The sequence below is a fragment of the Mauremys reevesii genome, linkage group 2, assembly GCF_016161935.1.
Source record: "Mauremys reevesii isolate NIE-2019 linkage group 2, ASM1616193v1, whole genome shotgun sequence".
NCBI lineage: Eukaryota > Metazoa > Chordata > Testudines > Geoemydidae > Mauremys > Mauremys reevesii.
The window spans coordinates 189,271,688-189,298,692 of record NC_052624.1 but is presented as its reverse complement, the minus strand read 5'-3'; the positions used below and the strand labels follow the sequence as shown (position 1 = coordinate 189,298,692).

General features: G+C 36.7%; 1 protein-coding gene across 3 annotated transcripts in view; it reads left to right on the top strand.

Annotated features, from left to right (window-relative positions):
* Positions 1 to 27,005, top strand: part of ZNF407 (zinc finger protein 407) — a 437,775-nt gene that overhangs the window by 24,923 nt on the left and 385,847 nt on the right. For all 3 annotated transcript variants that reach the window (XM_039523295.1, XM_039523296.1, XM_039523297.1), the window contains exons 2-3: positions 8,646 to 13,517; positions 20,103 to 20,217. In XM_039523295.1, coding sequence (XP_039379229.1) covers positions 8,705 to 13,517; positions 20,103 to 20,217 — 4,928 coding nt within the window. In that variant the 5' untranslated portion in view covers positions 8,646 to 8,704. The remainder of the gene's footprint in view (positions 1 to 8,645; positions 13,518 to 20,102; positions 20,218 to 27,005) is intronic.

Sequence of the window (27,005 nt, the reverse complement as noted above, 5' to 3'; positions counted from 1 at the left end):
ACATTTCCAAACTTTCATGAGCTTGGATTCTTTTTAAGTTTAATCTTAACTCTGAATTTCCTGGGATAATTTGGGATAATTACAACATTTCTGTAAAAGCAGCAAAGAGTCCTGTGGCACCTTATAGACTAACAGACGTATTGGAGCATGAGCTTTCGTCGTGAGCTTCCGACAGAGTGGGTATTCACCCACGAAAGCTCATGCTCCAATACGTCTGTTAGTCTATAAGGTGCCACGGGACTCTTTGCTGCTTTTTACAGATCCAGACTAACACGGATACCCCTCTGATACTTAACATTTCTGTAATGCATTTTACCCTAAATTACTATAATGTACTCTCAATCATAACTCCATCCTAGTGTAATTTTGACTTGGAACTTTTCTAGGTACATATATAGCTCTCTTTACAATATTTACTGAGCAATGAGTGGCTAGACAAAGCCTGATATTTGTAATGTGACCAGCAGAAAAAAATCTTAAACAAATTAAAATCTTTATACTTCATAAAGAAGCAAAAAAATTTATGCCTTTTTCTTTCCTTTGCAATTTACCTGGTTCCAACTGCTGCTCCCCTGCTATACCTTTGATTGGCTTATCCAGAAAGTAAGTGCGTAGTTGTCTACATCAAAGATGGAGCTGGGCGTTAAGCTCAGAGAAGACATGTTCTACCCCTTCCCCCTCTGCTGGAGGTGTTAGCTTTCTGCATCTGTTTAAGAAGTGTTAATGGGCAGGTGCAACCTAGGTCAGCATCAAGCAGACTTCTTGTTCCTGATTACTTCCGTATCATCAAAGAGCTGCTTGTGCTTTAAACTGTTTGCAAACCAAACCAACACAAGATTGTTCACTCTACCTTTCAGGCTTCATTTTGGGAAAAAGTAAAAAAAATCCAGGAATCCTTGCAAGAATGACAACTTCAGGACAGTCTTCTAGGAAAGTTATATTCCTCTCAATTAAAGAGGAACAGAGTTGGGGACTCAAGGACAGATCATGTAGAAAAAGGATCTAAAAGATAGTTTGCCAAGAACAGCAATTTTAACATAGTTTTTACTTTTCACTGCCAAAAAACAAGACATAGTCTAGAGCCACACTATATTTTTCAAGCAGTCAGCCTGATATATGGTGCACTCATGCTCAAATCACAAGCATAGGGTGAAGAGAGAACTTCATAGTGTGCATGATCCAATACCAATATAGATTAATGGGTTCTAAAAACTATAGCAAAAAGGGACATTCAGACTTATCCCAGACACTTTAATCAATTTGTTTGTTCCTCCTCTATTAATCAGGCCAAAATGGTCAGAGCCTTGAACAATTTGGGACCATTGGATGAATCAAGATTTTTAGAGCAGTGCCACAAGAACAAAGAAGGCATGGTATTCAGAGAGTTCACAAAAGAACAGGTCTCTTTGCTCACTACTAGAATTAAAAAGTGTAAACTTCTTCCCTGAGGTGTTAAAATTTTCTGCATGGAATCAGTAAGACCATTGAATTCAGGTGGTAATAATATCACTAGGTACCAAATACGTTAGAAGGGAGGTAAGACTATGTTTCTTGCATCTGCAACAGGCACACTTGCACACTCCCATTTCCATTTTCAGCTCATCAATATGTCCTAGCGCTGGTCAAAATTCTTCAAAATTTCACAATTTAGAAAGGGAAAAATCTTCTTAAAATGTTTACGCTGTTTTTCAGCCAGCTATTGAGCGAGTGAAAACGTCCAAATTAAGAAATTATTGGAGTAAAATGTTTTCAACAATTCTTTTCCTCTTTGGGATGGGGACCAGCTCTGTGTTCTCCAATTCTCCATTTTAGAGCATCACTTCCAATACCAAAGTCTTCTGTTAAGTTTAGATTAGGGCCCTGAGGCCCTTTTACCAACATAACGATAATCCTCAGAAGGAATAGGGACTATATGTTCATCTGTATTTCAAAGACAGTCTTTTCAGAGTCAAATCAGTCAGTAGCTAGTACTACATGTATCAGCATTTGAATCTGCCTAATATAATATGGATTGATTATGAACAGGAGGAAGACTTTCCTCCACCCTACACAGTGTTTAGTTTCCTCAGGGGCCCATTTCATCTCAAATTAAGGGAGAGTATTTTTGTTTATGGATAAAAATAATACTTCTGGAACCCCAGCTCAGCTGTTATTATTTGAAGGTACCTTCAGGTGCTGGGATTAAAGGCATTGAGCAAGTAAGTGGTCTCTTCAGTGCGCTCCATATGAGGCCACTATAGCTGTTTCTGCTGCCTACTGGTAGGTGGAATGGGTAAACAGAGACTGCTAAAGTTGTCAGTGTGACTCATATTGTTTCTCGGATGATTATTTGTGAAGTTTTTGTTTTTTTAACACTAAGGAATGCACCTTTGATGCATCGGAGTCGTAGGGTCTAACCACTAATGCTAGGCCTGTGGTTTACTTGGAGAGGCAGTGCCTCAGTGACAGGGGTCGCTGGCATAAACAAAATTGTCAAAATATTGCCCAAAGATGGATGGTGAGACTGACCCTTATATGGTGGTTCTAATACAGGCTCCATTGTAAGGGTTGATGTGTTGCAAATAAAGATGTATATGTGTGTCAGATAATACGAGATGTGCTGAGAACAATGCCTGTCTTCATTCCATTTGAACCAAGAAATCACGTCTTCACTATTCATCAGTGTAAAGAATAGTAAGGAAGTCATGTTACAGTAGGGACATCAGGAGAGACCTCTAAATTTACTTAAGATGAAGTACCTCAGGAGTTTAGAGGGTGCTCATTTGGCATGATGGTTTCATGCTGAGACAAGTGTCATCCAGATCAACTTTGTCCAGGTTAAGGAGCTAGTTAAGAGAATCTTATTTCAGTGGCAAAGAGGTTCCAGATTCTGTTGAATCCCATTCTGTTGGATACATGATTCCATGGAAAGGAATGATTGGTTAGAAAGCACTGAGGTATTTTTACTGGAAATATGCAAAGCAGCTCCTGGATGTCAATATAGACCTTTGCCACATACTATACATTGAACATTCAGGCCTCATCTGATACTGTGAGATGCTAATTTGCTCCTTGGGTACTGTTTTTGACAGACCTGAGCATCGGGACTTAGTACAGAAAAATGAAAAGGCAAGGAGAAATTTAATCCCTGTAACTATGCTTTCTTCAGGTTCTTCTGTATAAGTACAGATTCCTTCCCTTAAAAGTTGGCATATATGCTTCCCTGAAAAGTAAATAAAAATGTATTGAGCATCGAGTTACGGAACTTTGTCGTTCCTTACAGATTTAAGGTTAATTATTAAGTTAATTGCTTGTCCCTTTGATCTTAACTTAAAATTATGTCTTTCTAAATTTCATTTGAGGAATGGGAAATGGCATGTCTCTTTTAATTACACTAATGGGAATCTTAGCTGTACTGTCTCCATCTACTGGCATAGAGGAACTATATCCTACTATTTGGACTGGCATAGAAAAATTTGAAGAAAGAGAACTATGAGGTGAAATATTTCCTCTCTTTTTTTCATCAGGGCAAGACTTCCTAAACCTAAATAACTGACTGTTTACTCAAGTTCAGCAGACACAACATCCATAGCAATAGATATATGAAAAGTCTTGCAGAAAGAGCGCAATAATTTGTATGATTAGCCTGTCGGAAGTGGTGATGGAGGTTCAGTAAGTGGCTCTTTTTCTTCTGAGTATGTACTGAGCCAGTACTTAAGTATGGCTGCTGGATGAGCTCTTTCAAATGCGACTTTGAAACTGAGATCCTGAGCATCTGTTGTTAAAGATCCTACAGAACTTTTGCAAGACTAGTGTTATTCACCATTGTATACTAGTCACATTTATTAAATTACAAATATGTAATATACAATTGGAAAATTTATATATAATGTGTGTGTGTGTGTGTGTGTATATATATATATATATATATATATATATATATATATATATATATATATATATTTATATTTGAGATGTGTATATATATATATATATACACACACACACACACACACACATATATTTCCTGGGGTTTTGTGTGTATATACGTATCTGTGCAGTAATGATGTGATATATGCAGGTGTGCCTTTTGCAGATTCAAGAAAAGTACTTTGCCTCCTTTGTAAAGTATGTTGAGATCTATGGATGAAATCACTATGTAAGAGCTAGGTTATTATTACCACCAGAGTTACTGAGCTTACTGATTCCCTGCACTGATGCTCAGAGCAGTACATACTCTTTTTAGAATCCCATAATTGATAACAAACTGTCACAAGTAACCTTAAAATGCCTTTTTAATTAATCAGAGGAAATTCCCAAACAAAATAATTTGTTAATCTAAAGTTAATGTGGTAGATTAATTTCTTGGACATATCCTTAAGAATCTAATCAAACATTCTTGAGTTATATGAGCATTTAAAAATTGTATGTTGTATGTTTTTTAAAAAAATAACTTTCTTTGATTAGAACAGCTTCATTTTGAACATTAAACATGACATGAGGAGCAGTTGTTGTTTGATGGAATTTGGTTTTAAAGTAACAAATGTTGAAAGTTTGACAATCGTGTACTGAGTATGTGCTTAATCATGGCAAAGCTTTCATTGACGACAGTGGTGCAGTATTAGGATCTGTATGCATACTAACAGAATAGGATAGTTTCCTTACTAATTTAAAACCAAATTAAGGTTTTCTGTAATGTTGCACTTTAGATATTTTTTCATTCTCATAACTTCAAGTGATTCCAGAGGACTTTAGACTAAGGTGAAGAGAGTGGGGTGAGAACCACAGAAGCTTGAACTGGGCATCCTTTAGACCTACAGATCTCTGAATTGTACAGTTAGTTTCTATACACTCTGAAGAACTTGGAACTTTGATATTGCGCAGTGACCTACCTACCTACCTATCTACCTAACTACCTACCTGATATTGCGCAATGACCCCTACCTACCTGCCCGGCCGCCGTTCTCCTGGCCTGGGAGACTAGCCCCTGGGCCCTCTCCTGCTGTCTCCCTCCCCTGCAGCCTCAGCTCGCTTGCTCCACCGCTGGCGCAATGCTCTGGGCGGCTTGGCTGTCAGCTCCTGGGGCAGCGCAGCTGCAGACCCCAGCCTGACCCGGTGCTCTGTGCTGCAGGTGGTGCAGCTGTAGCGCTGCCAGCCACCGGTGCTCCAGGCAATGCAGTAAGGAGGCAGGAAGCGGGGAGGGGGGGTGGATAGAGGGCAGGAGAGTTTGGGGTGGGGGTGGGGGTGTGGATAGAGGTTGGGGCAGTTGGGGTTGAATGGGGGCAAGGGTCCGGGGGCAGTCAGGAAGAAGGGGGTTGGATGGGGCGGCAGGGGGCAGTCAAGGGCAGGGGTTCCGGGAGCAGTCAGGGGACAGGGAGAAGGGGTGGTTGGATGGGGCCAGGGTCCTGGGGGGGCCGTCAGGAATAAGAGGAGGGGTTTGATGGGGCAGCAGGAATTCAGGGGCAGTCAGGGACAGGGAGCGGGGGTGTGGGGAAGGGGCATGGGTCCCAGAGGAGCCATCAGGGAACAGAGGGGGGGTTGGATGGGGCAGGAGTCCCGGGGGGGGGGCGCAGATAGGAGGTGGGGGCCGGGCCACGACCCCCTCCCCTAATTGGCCCTAACAATTTACGAAACCCGATGTGGCCCTCGGGCCAAAAAGTTTGCCTTCTCCTGACCTACAGTAATGATCCTTCTTACAATGTGAAAATGGTCAGAAAAATGGCTCTTTAAAAATGGGACCTTGTTATTCTGTAGATATGCACCCTGCATATATTCCAAATATTACTTGCTAACTTTTATTGATAAAAATAAGTTTACTTTTGTCAGTGCTATAGAGCCAATCCTGCTACAGGACAGTGAACATTAAAAATGTTTTAAGACCCTGATTCAGCCCAAACTCTTCAATATATCTTAATTTTAAGTATGTGTTTAAATCTCATTGACCTCAACAGAACTACTTGTTAAGTTACGCACATGCTTTGATTAATCATCAAGTTCCAGAATCTTTGCTACTGATGATGAGGCATGAGCCAGAGAGGGTGCAGCTTGCCTTTCAAATCTCAGGTTGAATTTGCTCTGGTGACAGCTTATATATATACCTTGCAATCTGATTACATTTGAAATGTAGTCATTGAGTGCTGTACAGAGTCACTTTTCAGAGTTAACCTCACATTAAGGGCTCAGTCCTCAGCTGGTAAAAATTGATGCAGCTCTTTTTGAAGATACTGGAGGTATACTGATGTACACCAGCTGATGATCTGGCCATGACTTTTCAAGTTCTGACCCATGCAGTAGTTTCCAAAATGTTAAACCTACTGCTTGAATTAGGAAAGAAAATTTATAAATCATGGGAATCAGGAAAAGACAGTTAAAGAGGCAGTATCTGGAAACATGAAACAGCAGTACTAGTCTGGAAGTATTTGATAGCTGGTTTTAGAAACTAGGCAGGGCTGGGCCTGATCAATAGTTGAGCATAATGAGTGAAACATGTCCTGTAGAATACATGTAACTTTTGTGCATGGAGTTGCTTTTAGGCCTTACATAAATGACTATTAATAGAAAAACAGGGTGGATGAGATAATATCTTTTACTGGACCAACTTCTGTTGGTGAGAGACAAGCTTCTGAGCCACACAGAGCTGAAGAAGAAGAGAAGTGTGTAAGCTTGAAAGCTTGTCTCTCACCAGCAGAAGCTGACCCAAAGAAGATATTATCTCACCCACCTTGTGTCTCTAATACCGTGGGATCGACACAGCTACAGCTACACTGCTTACATATTAATAGAACAAACAGATTTTCTAGCTTCATTTGTAGCCCAGCTGTTTTAGGTACAAAGTCCTGAGTTCAATATCCGGTTGGAATGTATTCCTTCGAAATAAAGATAATTCTTACTTGCTAATTACACATTTGGATAGCTTACTGTACACCAGTGTTTCCCAAACTTGGGATGCCGCTTGTGTAGGGAAAGCCCCTGGCCTGCGCCACTCCCAGCAGCTCCCATTGGCCTGGAGCAGCGAACTGTGGCCAGTCAGAGCCGTGATCGGCCAGACCTGCGGAGGGAGCAGGTAAACAAACCATCCCGTCCCATCAGGGGCTTTCCCTACACAAGCGAAATCTCAAATTTGGGAAACACTGCTGTACACTATTGTCTGGATCAACTCTGGAATTATTTATTGCTATCAGAATGCACATATGGTTGTGGTCAGGGGCCCATGCATTCAGTGGAAACAGAACCAAAATTTGGCAGCTCACTAACACTGGGTTCAGTGGCAAATTGATGTTTCTGTGGTAGCATAAGGTAAATAGAAATACATAGATTTTTATTGAATTATATATTTAAAATGGAGTTTTCAATCAAATCATATTAACTTTGTTGCTTTAATTTTTATTTTAACATATACTGCAGGTTTGGAATGTTTTTTCTTTTTATTACACACAGACACAAAAATGACAGATTTCCACAGAATTTGTTCAGGGGGCAGTTGGAGGATTCTGTATCTGGAATGGATCTGCCTTGTTTTGACATGGAGAGGAGGATATCACTGGGCTGTTGGGGAAGAGTTGTATCGATAGTTGTTAGTGGAAAGTTGGTTTTTGGTTGCTGGATTGGAGGTTTTGGCATCTGTAGTGGTGGAGGAGTTTGGTTTTTTTTGAGAGAAAGCACAAGTTTTTTCTTTCCTGCCCCTCTGGCACTTCTGTTACTTGTTTTTCTCCCACTGGAAAGTGTGTCCTATTGTTAACTTGTCCCCTTGGAAATGACAGGTGGTTTTAGTGGTAGCATTTTTGGCAATCACATGGCTTCATTTCCTCCATCATATTCTCTTCCTCTCATCCTGTGGCATGGGATGTGGGCAGAGGAAGGAAAGAGGGGCTTATACTGGTAAAGCTTAAAATATGATATTTAGCCAAATCCTTCTTGATCCAACAGGTCTTAATCACCGTCAGTTCTGTCTTTAGAGCTCTTTAATTCGGGGTTAGTCAGCTTTTTTATTCTGAAATCGCTAATTCTGGAAAAGGTGGGTTATCTGTTGTCCTCTTTGCTGAAGGCCATAGTAACTTAGAGTGCTATGTCAAGGCTGCCAGAAATAAAGGTCAGACTTCAAACTTGAGTGCCCAAGTATAGACAACTAAATCTTTATTTATACACCTAAGTAAAAGTAGCCTAATTTTCAGGGGTGCTAAGCACTTGCAGCTCTCCTTGCACAATATGACTTATGGCTAAATTGTGTAACCCTTTCTTACGTTTGAGCACTTGCTCACACAAATAGTCCAATTGAAGCCAGTGATTTTACTCAAATAAGTACTCAAATTACACAAATAGTCCGATTGAAGCCAGTGATTTTACTCAAATGAGTAGTGGCTCCACAGTCTGGCTTTAAAGCATGTCCATTTTATTTAGATGCCTATATGTGAATTTGATTTAAGGGCTATAACTTTAGGATTGTCTCTCTTACCAAAAGAAAGTGGTCCAGTAAAAGATATTACCTCACCCACCTTGTCTCTAGTTTTAGGCAGCCCTTTTGACAATGCTGGCCAATACCTTTAATTATGGCTGTCCCCATGACACTTTAGATCAGATTGTTGTTAGACTATACCTGAGGTATTAGCAAATTATGTTTGTTTTATGTGAGTACAAAAGACTAATAACAAAACTCTTTTATTTTATAGGTACTAGTAGAGCCAAATGAGCTACTCCTGATACTAGAACTGTGCTGCCTTCATGAAAAATGGATGCAGAGGAAACTCAGAAGAGTGATGAAGTTGATGGGAGTTTACAAACTGATCTGACAGAAAATTCAATGAAAAATGTTTCAGTAGAAAATGCTGAATGTGATTCCTTATCTAACCAGGAAACAAGGTCCTTATCTGATGGAGTACATAGGAGCCTTGAGAAGAAAGGAGAAGAGAATGGCAAAAACAAAAGGGCATTATTAGAATCAACTAGCCTAGAAATTACTGAAGGGGACCAATTTGAAAATGAACCTATCTCAAAAAGAATAAAGCTGGATTTTTCAAAACATACTAAAGGCAGTGAAGGCAAATCACTCAAACTCACAGTTAGGCAGGAGTCAATTGCAGAAACAGATAATATAATAGATGGAGCCATAAAAAAGGTAGCAGTGAGTGACTGTGTCAGTAGTGACACACTTCTTTCAAATTCCTTGTGTCCACATTGTGATTTCAAAGCTGTCGATGCTACTGCACTGAAAATTCATTTGGAAAGTAAAGATTCACAAGAAGTTCCATCTGCTGTTCCTGAAAGTACTTTCCAAGTGGAAGAAATTAGTGTTAGCTGTACAGTTGGCAATACAGATAAAGTTCTTAAGTGCAAAACTTGTGATCAGTTTTTTCACTCTTACCCTGATTTGGAAAAACATATTCAAGAAAGCCACTCAAAACAACCCAAAGAGCATGTGTGTCCCCACTGTAGTTACAAAGCAGAATACAGTGTAGCTTTACAAACACATATCAAGCAGGCTCATGGACAATCAATATTTTGCTGTGATCTCTGTGGTTTTCAGTGTGGTGAGGAGAATCTCCTACATTCTCATTTCCTTGGCAAGACGCACCTTCGGCGTCAAAATCTTGCTGCACGAGGAGGATTTGTACAGAGATTGACAAAAAGAAACGTTCATAAAAAGCAGTATACAGCAGTCAAAAAGAAGAAAGTGAGAGCAAAATCTGGGCCCTATAAATCAAAGACAAGAACTGCTGATTCAAAAGATTTAAATGCTAGCAATAATCTGAAGGATTCAAAAGTAAGCTTTTCTAAACAAAGTGATGGCAGTGAACTTCTTGTCGAAATGATAACATCGAAAAATATTTCCACTGAAAAATCAGAAACTGTTACAGAGGAAAAAGAGTTTTCCTTCAGTGTAGAAGGAACTCACGAACTCCAGGCTGAAAAGCTAGAAATATCAGGGTCCTCAGAAGAAAATTTGAACAAACAAGAGCCCACCAGAAGTACCCAAAAGATAATTGGCAGTTTCAACACAACAAGGAGATTTGATAGATCAGGACATAAGAGAAATATTTTATCACTAAGAACTTCTTTCAGACAAAGTGGCTCTTTTAGTTTAAAAAAGCAGGTTAAAGGAAGATATAGTTTGCTGAGTGTTAGTAAAAGAGGCAAACCCAAATCTCATCAAACGCAGGTGAAACACAACTTCAGGACCCAGCTTAAACCAAGTAATTTAATGCCCAAATCGCCTAAAGAGTTAGAAATAGATGATGATGATGATGACATTAACAGTCAGTGTAAGGCTACCTCAGAAATACAGGCTCTGAGTCAAGATAAGACAAATACCAGTTCTCCTAGCGCTACAAAAACTGAGGATTCTCAGATGAAACCTGTTGCTGACAACAAAGTTCTACATACTTGCATTTACTGTGGTATTGTTTTTCAGAACAGAAAAGGTTTGGAAATTCATGTTATAAAACATCATACAAAAGAAATGCGTTTTCATTGTCAAACATGTAACTATTCCTGTGCAATCAGAGGGGACTTTGAACAACACTGTCAAAGTCATAAACATCAAATGGGGGGTTGTAATTTTAGTTGTCACCTTTGTTCATTTATTTGCTTGAATGATACAAGCCTTGGAACTCACATGAGTGAAGAGCATAATATGCCCCATAATTGTATTATTTGCAATCTGTATTTTCTAACTGAGGAAGAACTGATAGATCATAAAACAACTGAGAAGCATATTAGTTTATTGGCTCAACAAAATAGTTCTCAATCAATTAGCACTGATTTGTCTCTGCAAACTGCAGCTTATACTACCCTGGAATCAAATAATAATCTCCAAAAAATTGTAGATGAAATAGAAGTGACTATGGAGGATGAGCCCCCAAAGCCCTGCATGTTAAATCATGGAAATGAATTAAAGCATTCTGTTCTCAATAAAACCCAATTTCAATGTAAAAAGTGTTTTTATAAAACAAGATCCTCCACAGTTCTTACAAGACACATAAAACTTCGACATGCACAGGAATATCATTTTCTTTGCAAAGCATGTAACCTTTATTCACTGAGCAAAGAGGGAATGGAAAAGCATATTAAAAGAAGCAAGCACCTTGAAAATGCCAGGAAAAACAATATTGGTTTACGGTTTGAGGAATGTATTGAAAGGGTATGTGTAGATGCAAGTGATGTTAAAAAGGTAATGGAGCCTTCCACTTCTGGCAATGTAAAGACTGAATTAGATAAAGAAAATATACAGGCACCGTCCTCTACTGTGGATCACACATCCACAAATAAAGAACTGGTTCCATCAGGTGAAATTACCAAAGACAGTGAGTTAGTTTTGGCCAATGCACCAAAGAGAGGGAGACCCAAAGGCACCATTTCTAGGACATGCACCCATTGCGGTCTTTTGGCCTCCAGTGTTACCAACTTGACTGTACATATTAGACGAAAGCACAGTCACCAGTACAGCTATTTGTGTAAAGTTTGCAATTATTATACTGTAACCAAAGGTGACATGGAACGTCATTGTGCCACCAAGAAACATAAAGGTCGTGTTGAAATGGAAGCTAATGGAAAACAAAACACAGAGGTAGTTGTTTGCCCAGAAGGAGGCAATCTTGAATCCATTAGCAAGAAGATCAACAGCCCAATGGATATTTTGAATGAACATGTTGAGGATGATAGCCAGTCATCGGATTTGGATACTTCAGTCTTAGAAAATCAGGAAGAAGACCAGGGAAATTCCATTGAGGTAGAAGTTGACAATGTATCTCAACTCCCAGATCTGCAGTATACTAAGAACCCTATAAATATAAAACAGCACGTATTTATGGAGCCAAGTAATGTTACTCAAGATGGTGACCCATGTTTTCAGAGAAGAGTTACAGGTGCAAATGACAATAAATGTGTACACTGTGAGTTTGTTGCTCATTCATCTTCTTCTCTAGAACTGCATGTAAAACGGAAGCATACTAAAGAATTTGAATACTACTGCATGGCTTGCGACTACTATGCAGTTACTCGTCGAGAGATGAGTAGGCATGCAGCAACAGAGAAGCATAAAATTAAAAGACAATCTTATGTTTGTTCTTCCTCTGGAGAGGAAGCAGATATAATAGATATTGCCAAAGAAACCTCTGTTATATCTCCAAAGGATCATCAGCAAGACACAGAAGAATTTCAGACAGTTTCAGATGAAACAAAATATGTCAACAATGCTAAAACTCAGGACGATCAAACTCTGAAAAGCTTAGCTGACTGTACTGTTTTAGATGGAAATACATCTTCAGAAATTTCTAAACAAGAAATAGGAGTTGAAATTGAGGAGGAATCTAATGGAGGAGAAAATTCCCTTTATGAAGTCTTCCAACAAACATCTCAAAAAGATGAAGTTAAACTTAGTGAGATGATACCTCTTAAAGAAGTAGTCATTTGCGATTTGCAGAAAAATGGGCAAGATCCAATCAATTCAAATTTCCATTGCACTGTAGAAAATCAAAATGTTTCAAATGACATGAATGCCCCAAATTTGGATTCCCAAAAAAGTGGGAAAACTTTAGAAGAAAACAGAGAGAACCTTGAAAACGAGTATAAAAATACTGAAGTTCTTGAAGAAGAATTACTAACAGAAAGTTCTCCACATGTGCCAGCACTTCCAGAAACATATAATTTAGCAGAGCAGTCAAATCTTGATGAAAACATTAGAAATACTGTTCAAAATGTACATAGCTTAGAGGGTGACAGAAGCTTCAGAAGGGATCCTACTGTAGAGGAGGAGGAAGCCCTTATGGAGGCAAAACATGAAGCAGAAGTAACTATAAACAGCATTTGGGAGGCAGATGGCTCAACAGCTGAAGGCATGCAAGAAACTAGTAATGAGGCTTTGGGAACTGTTATCAGCACTGATGATAAAGGAAAGGCAATGCAAAATTTTGGCCAGTTTGATTCTTCTATAGTAAGATTAAAAAGCCATCAAGATGGAGAGTCCACTGACCACTCCGATGAAGGACAGATGTCAGGTGGAATGAAAGTTAGTGAGATAACTGTAAAAATAGATAGCTTACAAGGTGGTGGGAAAAAGAAGAAATCTGAAGGAAATCCCCTTGGGGAATCGACACGTATTCGTTGTGATGACTGTGGTTTTTTAGCAGATGGTTTAAGTGGACTAAATGTTCACATAGCCATGAAGCATCCTTCAAAAGAGAAACATTTTCATTGTTTACTCTGTGGAAAATCATTTTACACAGAAAGCAACCTTCACCAGCACTTGGCTAGTGCTGGTCACATGAGAAATGAACAGGCAAGTGTGGAAGAGCTACCAGAAGGAGGCGCCACCTTTAAATGTGTTAAGTGCACTGAGCCCTTTGATTCTGAACAGAATTTGTTTCTTCATATTAAAGAACAACATGAAGAATTACTGCGGGAGGTGAATAAGTACATTGTGGAAGACACTGAACAAATCAACCGAGAAAGAGAGGAAAATCAAGGCAATGTGTGCAAGTATTGTGGCAAGATGTGCAGAAGTAGCAATTCCATGGCCTTCCTAGCTCACATTCGAACCCATACAGGTATGTAAGCATAAAATTTCAGCCAATATCTTTCGACAGAAATGGATTATGATCTATCTTTCCTCTGCATGTGCCATACTTTTCCTTATTAATCTCTTTAACGTTTCAGATAATCCAGAATTCATATAGCATTGTGAATGTGTGATGTCTCCTGAGCCATTAATGAAATTCAAAAGTATCTATGTGACAGGAACTATGGTGGTCAGAGGGCAGGAAACTCAGAGGGTTTTTGTAATTTCCTTAAAAGTGCTTAAGTGTGGTTACCATATTGCCTTTAAAAAATCATAAGAATTTTCTCCTTATTCCAGGTTTTAATAATTAATTGGTTCTTATGTTATTACTATACAGCATTTTGGGTTTTAGAGAACACATTAGCAGTTCTTCGTAACTTGTCTCCCTTATAGTTGCTAAAAGTTTCAAAACTGTTTACTTTATTTGAATTAAAAGTTACACTTTTACATTTAATGCTTCACTGACAGTCATTTGATATTGCATCATTCCTTGATAAATATATATATATATTAAGAAACAAAATTTTGTCATAGGAAATAAGTTATTAAAAATTGGAAATGGTTTTTAGAAGATGGTATGTAATGTCAATGTGGTACACATGGATATAGCACCTACTTTAGTTTATGTGCTGTATCACACTTTCCATTCCTTTTTATGTTCAATTTTAAGTGGAAAATTTAAAAACATTTTTGCAGAAAATGCATAAGCTGTAGTTCTAAATTTATGTAAAAATTCACTGCTATGTTTCTATAAACCTGCCATACATTCTTTATTTTAAATAGACAGCTTTTCTAAATCACTGAGCTCTGCTTAGACAAGTGGTGTCTCCATGGTTGAATTTATGAGTGGATTTGAATAATAAATTCACATTTCAATGAACATATTTTCATTAAAACTGTAAGGTTTATTTTACTGTACTTTTAAATAATGGCTTATTATGGAAGCTATAGTTTAAATTCATGCAGAATTTGAAACTTATTTCATGGTTACAAGCAAGAGAACAAAAAGGTAAGAAACAAGAAACATTATAAAAGAATAATAATTCTTGGCATAATCCTACAATAGTTTTGTAAGTTTTCATAGAAGAAGGCAAGGCCGTGACTGGACAACATGTTTAAAATTAATCTAGGGGAGCACGGACATTGCATTTCAAACATCTTCAGGTATGTTAGTGTAAATACAGTATTAATTTTCACTATTTATACTCATGCTTAGTACTTTCAACATTATTTCTATCCTGTCAATAATGTATTTATGTGTAATGTTGCAGCAAACAGTTAACTTTTGAATATGAAGTTAAGTCTTTAGAGGCACAGTCATGCTCACATGGTCAGAACAGCTGTATAAGCCCTTAATATGCCCTCTTAAGGCAGATAAAACAGAATAAAACTAAGGGGAAGATGCTAATGGAGCTCTCTTTAGAATTCTTTATGCAACTGTCTGGTCAAGACATGTTGCTTATAATTGATGTGTCCATTACTTGAATTCTCTTGTAATTATAGTCAATAAGTCTTGTAAATGTGTTAAAGCTCACTAAAAGCATACAAATTCAAGAACAGAGTAAGGCTAATAATTTAAAATAATCAATGTAGGCATTTCAGCACTTAATTTCCCTTGTGTGTTGATAGCTGATCATTCTTAATCCATTAAGATTTATTTAGTCGTTTACAATGCAAAATAGGTTTGCACTGGTCACTTGTGCCATTTGAAAATGTCCACCAGGTTAAGTGCAGAATGTAGTCCATTAGTCTTCCTTGACTATATGTATTAATTGCATTTAAAATCAAGTTAATGTGGATGTGAAAGTGAGGTAACTATCAATATATGACAAAGCAACCCTACTTACATAAGTTACATCATTGATTGTAACATTTAGTAAAAGTTAGAATACTTTTTAACATCTTGTAATGGTCTGATCACCAAGTGTATTTTTATTGTGCTTTAGATTGGCCCTAAACATACAAAACAGCAGGCTTCTGGGAATTGAATACAAGTCTACCATTTCATTTTGCAAGTCATTTTCGGGGGAAAGTTACAGAACAGGTTTTAATCTGTGCTCTCCTTTCTCAGCACCTTAAAATGAATTGCTTTTCTGACTTTGCTTATGCAAATGAAATAATAATGCTGGGACTTTTATTAATAGTTAACTGGAAGAGAGCTTACCCTTCCAATCCCTGTTTTCATATTTGTGATTCCTCTACTTGCTAAACCTTACTCCAGAAACACTCTTCTCTCCCTCACACTTAATTTCCCTTGTGTGTTTTATATAACCTCTTCTTCCCATTTTTATCACAATGAAAGCAAATTATAAGATATAAACGGTTTTTGGTAAGCAAGAATGGTGGCAGGAGGAGGAAACCTACCGTACTATACTGTCTATTCTGTCTTGGTTAAACCTAGCAGGACAAACAAGTACAATATGTTTCCCTGTCTCACCTGCACTACTGTAACACCAGCTGTATCATATGAGATGAGTTTTCCTATTTCTTATTCCTCTTCTTGCTAAATCTTACTTCAGGAACACTCTTCTCCCCCTCACACACAATATTGAAAACCCTCTATTTTATACTATTTGGAATCATTTAGTAGCATTTTTTTGGAGGGTGGAAAAATATTACTAATGATTCCAAACAGTAGAATACAGAGTGTTTTCAAAATGCCTTAAATTAATTCCAAGAGATTTTCACATAGCAAATGAGAAGGGATGTTATGCCAGAGAGGAGATAACAAGCAAGTCCATCACATATTGACAAGTGAAAATGAGGAAGTGTAGAATAAAACAAAAGGAATAGTAAAGGTGGAAGACTTTTTTACTTACAATTCAAGGAGGTCCTATAATCTTAATTAACAATCAGAATTTCTGAGGTAAAATCACCTGCAGCCCTGTCATATTTGAGGGGGTCAACAAGCATGCAGAGAAGGGAGATCCAGTGGATATAGTGTATTTCGACTTTCAGAAAGCCTTTGACAAGGGTCCCTCACCAAAGGCTCTTAAGCAAAATAAGCAGTCATGGGATAAGAGGGAAGGTTCTCTCATGGATTTGTAACTGGTTAAAAGATAGGAAACAAAGGGTAGGAATAAATGGTCAGTTTTCAGAATGGAGAGAGGTAAATAGTGGTGTCCCCCAGGAATCTGTACTTGGCCCAGTCCTATTTAACATATTCATAAACGATCTGGAAAAAAGGGTAAACAGTGAGGCGACAAACTTTGTAGATGATACAAAACTACTCAAGATAGTTAAGTCCCAGGCAGACTGTGAAGAGTTACAAAAGGATCTCACAAAACCGGGTGACTGGGCAACAAAATGGCAGATGAAATTTAACTTTGATAAATGCAAAGTAATGCACATTGGAAAACATAATCCTAACTATGCATATACAATGATGGGGTCTAAATTAGCTGTTACCACTCAAGAAAGAGATCTTGGAATCATTGTGGATAGTTCTCTGAAATCATCCACTCAATGTGCAGTGGCAGTCAAAAAAGTGAACAGAATGTTGTGCATCATTAAGAAAGGGATAGATAATAAGACAGAAAATATCATATTGCCTCTATATAAATCCACAGAACGCCCACACCTTGAATACTGCATGTAGATGTTTGGGATTTCATCAGATTTCTCAAGCTAAATAAGGGAGGGCACACATGTACAAAAGCGCAAGTACTGTAGAAAGTATGGTGTTGATAACTCACTAGGTGATACTGCTTACTCTAGGTTAATGCATGGTGCTAGTGAATACTTTGGCACTGAAAATGACATTGTTGGAGGTTTAAAACTGAGGCTTTGAATATTTCTTGTCACTGGAGACTCATGATGCCTCTCACCAGAATTAAGTTTATTAACTCCAGTGGTCTGTTGAGATTGCACCACAAATCATTATATTCTGCCTTCTACATTTTCTGTAGTTTCTATTTTTTTTTTCATGTCCCTTTTAAAGAATGCTGTTGCTATCACAGGATGGCTGCTCTGTTTCCACATCAGAGGTTCTGGGTGATATGATCCCTGTATTTATTAAAGCTCTTTCGTTGGAAAGGTGCTGTAAATGAAGGTACTATCACTGTTTTGAAATTAATTAAGAACCAAGTGTAAAGCCAATGAACAATGTGTCTCATTTCGCAGAACAAAGAAAGTACAGAGGTAATAAAAATATGGCCAAGAAAAATCTAGGTTGGACAAGAATATTGTTTTAAGTACTTGTTTAGAAAATGCAGAGTTTTGCCCCATTGATTTGACTTTATGAATTTAAAGTTTGTATGTTAGGTATCAAATATACATGTATAGATTTGTTCTACCCAGAAAAGGTTTTGGACCAAATTTGGTGTCACCAAATTAAAAGGACCTCTACTGTTTTTGTTTCAGACAATAAGTACTGGCTGTAGCCTGCCAGTACTTGAATTTTCATGGTGTTTAAATGGAGATGTTAACAGACATTCAGCTGTGTATGTGAGGAAAAAAAATTGTCAAGGCCTCAGTGATTTTTGGATGAGAGCAGTCAACAGAAAAATACATTTATGTATTGTCAGCACACTGTAGCAATGAACACTAAGACTGGACTGAACTATAGTTTTTCACAAAGGAGTCATGTAAATTGAAAACAGCAAAGGTCTTCTACAGAGCCCTGTGGGATCCCTGAAGTAACAGAAAGAGGAACAAATTTACAATTTAATCTGTGTGAGAGAGAAACCAAGAAAACATAGAGTTGAATCCACAGGATATTTGAATTCTGTGAAATAAAATGGCAATATAACTACTGTTAGAGGGTTTTTTTTTAATCATATCTGGCTATAGCCTTGATATTATTAATTGTGTAATTAGTCCTGAAGCTCATAAGTTAGAACATCAACTTTAACATTTTTTATTTAATGTGAAGGTATATTGACACTATTCAAACTTATTTTATTTGCATGGGTCCCTTTATAGAATACAGTGTTGATTTGGAATGTCACCAAATTAATTTTTAATTTAGTTTTATCAGGATCATTTAAATAAACTGGGGTTTTTCAGTGTGATTGATAGAATGTGATTGCTGTTAGCTGCAGTCTCAACCTGCTTTTGACATTTAAACATATAAAGCTGACTAGATATAACCATTCAGGTGCTAAATATTTTTTACATCTACTTCTAACAGTAGAAATGGAAGTATTAAGAGATCTGGCTTCATTGTCATTGAACTGTGAAATATTCAACCTTGTCTGCCCGTGCTTAGTACTGTTGACTTTTTTATTTCTGTTAGAAGATTAAAATTAAATGCTTCATTTTTCGTCAGCTTTTGGGAATTAAATTGAAATTTAAGACTCTAAAATTTTTTACTAAGATCCTCAATTTCAACAAAGTATTCTTGGAGGATATTCTATTTTCAAGGACACAGCACAAAGGTTCATTGATCAAGTATGATATACTATAACATTTTTCTTATCAGAGTCTTTATGTGTATTTATTAAAGATCACATATTTCATATTATGCTTAACTCTATTGGAAGACATACTTCACAAAACATACTAAACATAATTTGAGGAATCTCTGAACATGTTGTATTTAATTTTAAATGCAATTCTGTGATTTTGATTTATTGATTTTAAGGATTTACTAGTTAGAAAATTGGAAAGTGTTACAGCATACTTTAAAATAAAGTGTCATTGCTTAGTAACCTACGAATGGACATCTGCCACATTTAACCATTATACCGCAGTTGTAATGCAACTTTCTCATCTTGACTGGGGAATCAGTGTTAATCAAGATACATTATTTCTGTACAGACTTTTTCCTGGCCTGATATGTTCAAACAGAATAGGTTATTCCTACTTCATTAGAATTTTTTTTTTATAATTCTTTGGTTTTCATTGGCCATTTAATAATAAAGTTTGTTCTTAAAATAAATAATAAGCAAAATGTCAATACTTCTGGTTTGCAGAAGAAACATAAATTCTTGACCATAAAGCAGTCATAAAGGCATAATATTTTATCCACTGTATAGTCATACATTGCATGTCATTACAATAGCAAGGTGATGAATCATTCTCTATGCATGACAGAAGAAATTTGAAATACCAACGTTACTGTGAAATCTATTCAAAGTCAGAGGAATATAGTAAAATTAAATGAACTTTTCATACAAATTTAGTTTAAGAACAAGGATATTTTTAAGTTTACATCTTTCATCCAGACTTTTTATGGCCATTAATTGACTTAGCCATTTTGAAAATGGGGAAAGGTGTAGAACAACTTTGATCACCTCATTTAAATGGTATCGTCCTAGTATATCGTCTTCTGATTTTAATACTCTTTATAAAAAGTAAATGGTTATTAAAAGTTCAGTATGAAAGTAGTTTCAGTGAGCTTAAGGAATGTCATTTCAGTGAACTTAAGGAAATTCTCTTTAATGGAAATCTATGGTATATATCTGTTTCCTTGGAGTGATAAATAAGTGTATGTAATAACTTCTATTGCGAGACAAAATTATTTAACAGTAAATGTGGAAAAGGTAATTTTTTCCAAGGAATTTTTATTTCTTTAACCATGAGTAATATATTATTCTAATTCAACTCGTATCTTATGCTAAATTTTACTTAGGATCAAAGCCATTCAAGTGCAAGATATGCCACTTTGCAACAGCTCAGCTCGGAGATGCCAGAAACCATGTCAAGAGGCACCTTGGGATGAGGGAATACAAGTGTCATGTCTGTGGGTGAGTAAATTGAAACAGTTTCTACGATGGTTAACCAGGAGAAGAGTGCAGGATATGCATTGTTTCAGAATTCAAAACTGTGATGTGAGCAAGAGTGGCTAAAATTATGCATGCATATCCTCCTTTCCATTGTTATGGTAAATTCCTTAAATACAGTTATGACATTCTTTTCCCACTTCTAATCCTGCACTGAAGATGAGCAATTTTACGGGCTACAAGGTCAATTTGAACCTGTAATCTGTAAATTGACTAAATTATAGGATGTTCATTCACATTGCCAGGGAGAACTGTAAATTCCATTTAAAGACATAAAAAATATATAATACAGACTTTACTCTGTGTGTATGTGGTGTCGTCCCCCCCCGTACTGTTATCATTTTAGTTCCATTAACAGATCTGTGGGCTCTATTAGGGATTTCATTCCTTAGGAAAACAAAACAGAAGACTGGCTTTCAGACAACTGGATATAAAATATTACATGCATACTATGTTTTTAAAAATTGAAGTATTTAATAGATGTTTATGTTCTTATTTGTTACAAAAAATTCCTGTTTTTCTTTCTTTTTTAATGGTTATTTCTCCAGGAGGATCATTCACAATGTTTAATTGTCCTTCAAATGTGTTGCATTTAATAGGAGGCATTGAGACTCCTTAATGCAAAACTAATTAATTTAGCAGAAATGTTTAAAAGGTTTTAAAATGCCATGGCATATATGGTACATCATAGGACATTCAAAGTTGGATTTTAATACCCTACTTCTGATTAAAAATATATTTTAATGTTATTATGTGAGAGAATTAACTAATATATGCATCATATAAAAACACTTTATGCAAACCTGTGTCACCTACTGTAGAGGTCTTATGGCTAATGTGTAAAATAGCACAGGTTCAATTAGATAATGCACTGCACACATGAATGGTATGGTGTGATGTTAGGGATATTATTCAGCAGGAGGTTCTTGTAGTTAACATTTGCAATACATATTTATTGCAGGACAAAGTGAGTTTCACATTTCAAAGGACAAGTGAATCTTCAGCTGAAAATGCAGCTGAGTGATTTTCACTGATTTATCTATCTATTTTACAAATAATTTCGCAAGGAATGTTATTAGATACTTTGGGTGATTTTATTCAATTGAGGTAATTGATGGTTGCGTTATTTAAATATGAAGTAAATTTATATGAAGTTTGTCCTTAAGTCCACATAAGATCAGTAGTAGGATGACTTTTTTGTTACTTCTTATATTAGCTACAAGATTCAAGTGCAACATGGGACATTTTAATAGACGTCTTATTAGGCATTTAAAAAATCCTGTTACTGTAATTTATTGGGTAAAAACTGTTATCTTTTATGTGAAAGATTATTAACAAATACAGGTGCACAAAAAACAAAGAGAACAAAGCTTAGACTTTGCTTTAAAGTTGTCAACAAACTTGTCTATTACTTCACAATTCAACATCCCATTGACTCACACTGAAAAGTTAGCATATTATTTAATTATCATATCAACAGAGAAATAGCTTTTGTAATCACCAAATCATTAAGTTCATATCCCCTATAGTGAAGAAATTAATTGTGAGGAGAATTTGGCACATTTTCTGATATCAAAAGCTCAGTCCTACTTAGTATTGGCATGGTACTAAAATATTCTTAGAACTTGCAAAAGAAAACATATAACTATCAAGAACAAAACATATTTGTATGACTTAAGCTATGGAATTAAGTCTATTAGTCACTTTGCTATGCTAATTGTTTACTACATGCTGTTGAAATGTCATACTAGTAGCCAAATAGCTATATATTTATATTGTTGTATAGAGTTATGCCACTAATCTTCATTTACAACATAGATCTGTGCATTTTATATATAATAAAACAGCCAGCCAAAGAGACATCCTCCACCACCACCACCCTCTGCGCACAAAAATCTGGTTTATAGTGCAGTTTAGTCCTTTTGCAGTTTAAATAATCATCACATTTCACTTGATATGCACCAAAAATGTATCTTAACAGTTATATATTAACATTGGTTTAATTGGAAAAGACATCTTTACACTGAAGCTAACAATCCTGAAGAATTAAAATGGATTCGAAGAATAAGGAATGACCAGTGCAGTTTGAACTGTAGACCAAATAATGAATATGCCATCCTTAATGTGGAAGAAGGGGGAAAAAAAGTATAATAGCTTGTGCTGTATTTCTGCTGTATTAATTGAAAGGATAGAGTACCTAGGTTAAAAAATAAAGTAGCAACATGGAAAAATTGCTAGGATTGGCTATCGGATTAGTAGCACTATAGAGCATTGGTACATTAACACCACTGACAATGTCAATTCATTATCATTGATGGCTAAATAATCTTAGAAATGCTCAGTGGACCTATTAGTTCCTGAACATAAGCAGCTCATGCTGCATTTCTTCATTAGCTTTAATTGCTATAAATTTTACCTTTTTAAAAATCATGCTTTAAGAGGTGAAGTGATCTTTCAGGAACATTAACTCTGTAATTTTGTCACAAACAGAAGGTCCTGCACTATGTTTTCTTTTCTGCAGTAGTTAATATTCTATCCTCTGACTTTTGGATTCATAGGAATAAGCCCTCTGCTAGCTGTAAGGATAAATTGTTTTTCAAATGCTGTTGAACCTGTTCAGGAGCCTTTTCAAGGTGAAATGTCAATGCTAGGTTGTGGTTTATTGTAGTCTCAGGATATCACTTGATTGTTTTGAAGAAGTACAATTTCCTTTTGGATCAGAAACTAAAATATTTGTAAAAATAAATATGCCAAACCAGCCTTGATTCTTTTAGGCTTGTCTAAACATTTCAATTGCTCAGAATATATTATATGTACTGTATGCCACAGAAAGGTAATTTACCTAGCTATAGAAAAACTAGAACCATTTTCTGTTTTCTTTTTTAATTTAAGTATAGTTTTTTTTCAGCTGCACAGCAGAAACTCCTTGACAGAGAAATTGGACAACACTAATCTTTTAACATTTGAAATAAACCAACTGCTCCTCATTTCCTTGTCGGCAGATGTGTGGTGATTGTTTTCCTCTGCTCATATCCACGACTGGAAAATATATCCATTATTTGAGAGGGTAGTATCTATTTTCTGAGTAGTCAACTGCTACATATTTAAATTTAATTTAAAATATCTGGCTATTAATTTTCCTGAGACACTTGAGTTAGATTAGCAAATCTTAGTAGTTGCCCAGCATTTAGAATTTTGTTTCATTTGCCCAGTGGCGTGCTTATGTTTATCGTGTGCTTTTCAAATTATATGCCTCAGGTAGAACATGAAAAATACATTGTTCTTCAGGTTTTGAACAGAATTTATAGGCAACGTATACATCTACTTTTCTCTTGCCTTTGCTTTCAGAAACAGGTTTTATTTTTTTAAGGGGGGATATAGGAACATGTTTCAGCTAAGAGTGCTTCTTTCTCTCTGTCTTTCTGTCTTTCAATTTGGCTTTTTAATAAGGCTCTGCTGAAGAAAATTGGTGTCAGGTAGGTTTGTGTTTTTGGGGATATTTTTAACATTTTAAACATGCACATAGCCATGTTTCAGTGCATGCACACACACGGTTTAAAAGACTTCTGTTTTATTATCTTCATATTGTCATTATACTGATTCCAGATATAATAATCGAGTGCTTTAAGAAGCAACAGTGTATTTTGGCATAGACAACCTTCGTCTTGATTTTCTTGACGCTTTACTCAGATTTCCCTTTCTTGTGGTTCTTATTTCCTTCCCACTCCGCACCTCCCAGAAATGTTTTGAAATTCCTTTTCTCATTTAACTTTGGAGACATTTTTAGATGTGCTGCTGAATAAGCCATTTAAGTTCAGTTATCTTTTCAAATACTAATATTAGTCAACTTTGAGAAGAGTTTTAAAAGCCCTAAAGATGCAAATGACTGCAGTTTATATCTTGACACTATAATTGGTGCTATAGATAGTCTGGTGGCCTCAGAATCTGTATAAAGTCCAGTCTTTTAATGACATTGGTTGATCATCTGAGGAAAATATTTGCAGCTAAAACAGGTGTGTTAATTTATCTATAGCTTTATTAATGGGGATTTACTTTGACCTGTCAAAAGATATCAGACATAATGCAAATAAATGGTTGGTTAGACTTTTTTTCTCCATTAACTCCAGATTTTTGAGTGGGTAGTTTTAGCATGAGGATACTTACTTACTGTACTTGCTTGCATTTAGCCTTGCGAATAACATGCTGCTTCTAAACTTATCCATAGGAACAGAGAAAATGTACGCTGGGTTTTCAGGGGTGCTGTACTCTACTATAAATTAACTATTTATTCTTGTGTGCTTTAAGAAACCTTAAATAGAAAGTTGCAACTCCAGTAAAACTATTTTTGTGTGGTATTACCTAGTTTTTGTGCATTAGAAGGGATCTCTGTGTAGATGATTATAATGTCACTTTCTGACCTTTGCAGCTTGAATAATTGTAAATCATTGCTTCATAACGTGTCAGAGAATGTCTGTACTAGGCAATTAAATGGCAGAATATAATAGACCAAATTATTGCCTGTCATGTTTTCAACAACACAGTTAGTATTTGAGTTACACTTAATCATTACGTGCATTAGCAACTTCATTGGAATCCAGCTTCAGGCTGAGCATGAAATACATTACATTATTTAAACCTCTAATGGTAGAAGTCATTTATTTGTGTTGAAGTGTACAACATGCAGAGTTTCATAAAGCAAGGAACACTTGAGAGCTTAATTTATCCAAATCAAAGTCTAAATGCAGATAAACAGAAGTGGCAAAAATTAGTAATTTTTATAGACTGGAAATATTTAAAAATACATGGTTGTGAGTAATTGTAGGCAGCAGGAATAAATTAAAATCACTATTTTTAGTCGGCTCAGAGAACTAAAGCTGTTGTGTATCTAAATCATCAAATGCACCATGGAATTGCATTTTTGACTGAACAATTAATTACACACATCATATCTATAGATGGATCCAAACAAAAAAATGTTTGGTTCAGCTATTTTAGGTTTAAGATTTATTTGTATTAGAAAGACAACGATTGTAGATCTAAATGATCCTGAACTTCTATATCTAAATTTTGCAGTTTGGACCCATGTTCGTGTGGGTATGTGTGTTTGCTTTAATAAAGAAAATGAGTTAAAATATATAACAGCCATCTATGCTGACAGTACATTTTAAATAAATTAATATTGCAATGCTAGAGAGTAAGGTGGAGTAAGATAGTGTGTGTGTGTGTGTGTGTGTGTGTATTATATATGTTTCTGATTTTTGTTCAATTATATATCTTCCTTTTACATTTGCAGATTTATCACCTAGCATGTAATCTCTATTCTTACAATTTAAGATACTTAAAATGCAAATAATTTGCTTATACTCACAAAAGCCCCCAGCATCTCTTTAGCAGATGATGGTGGTATGCACACTGTTATATTTTGCGTAAGACCATCTTGATGTGCTTGGAAGTTCACTGGGGATTGGCCTGTAGTTAAAGCAAATATTCTAGTTAACAAGGAAGACAGAGAGATTTAGTGAAAGTATCCTCTAGTTAAAGGCTTGGCAGCATGCTTCACTAGGGTCTACTGTCTGGCTATACTGGAAGAAGGACAGAAGACGCTGGATATGGTTTAATTAGGCCACAACTTTATTATTAACTGTCTGGGAGTACTCGGCAGATGACTTTTCAGTGCAGGTAACAACTCCATGATCATTTCAATATCTACCCAGGGGTCTTCCGTCAGCTGCCCCCCTCTCCATCCTGGTCCACTAGCCAACCTGCTGCTGGGACCTTACTCTCTCCCTGACTCCTTGAATGAGGATTAAGGTGGACTAAAAAGGGTGGGGCATTAGCTCCCTGATGACCCAGTCATAGGAGCCCCAAACAACCCTGTTTCCATTCCTTTAACAAACATCTCCTTTAAATTCTTTACCAAACCATTTATCTAATAACTCTATCCCTTCCCTACAGAGTCCCTGCACTGGACATCTGCCCCATACTTACAGAATGAGTTGCCTAAGTCTCTTCCATGCTTGCCCCAACTAAGTCCTACCTCCCCAAACCCTCTGTGGGGAAGGCGAAAAAACTGTCACTCTTCCTTGGCCAATCTGGCAGTGATGGAAAAATTCCTTCCTAGCCCTCCGAGAAAGGAGTGGCTACTGCAGTGCCCACAGTGGATCCAGTGGATCCTGACCACATCTGGTATTTTGCCACTTTCAAGGGTGGGAGCTTGGGTGCTGCTCTGCTTGGTCCAGGTGAAAGAGAGCTTCCCCCACCCAGCTTGCACCAGCACCTCCCATCTGGGAGGAAGGGGGTGAGTCAGCATCCTCACACTGACCTGCTCTGTGTCTGCAGCAGTGTCCAAGCCACTGCTCTTAAAAAGGTATATCTCTTTCCCCTGCAAGCCAGACAACTTCCCCCGCCCTCCCGCTTAAGGTGTGGTATGGTTAGTATTGCAAATGGGGCAGAAAAGTCGAGACCAACTTTCCTATATAATAGTTCAGTTTGAAAATGTACTTTTATCTATAACGTAATTGAATTATTATTATTGTACTTGCTGAAGTGAATAGGCATGAAAAGTACATACTTAAGTGAATATGTGTTTGTATTTGAATTAGGGACCTTTGTGATAATTTATACTAATATCTACTATATATAACCTACTGCAATGCACTTCCAAACTGTAATTATAAAGATACACAGACTTGTGAGTGTGATATATGTGCCATGAATAACTAGTGCAGCTTCTTTTCAAAGCGTTCCCCTTT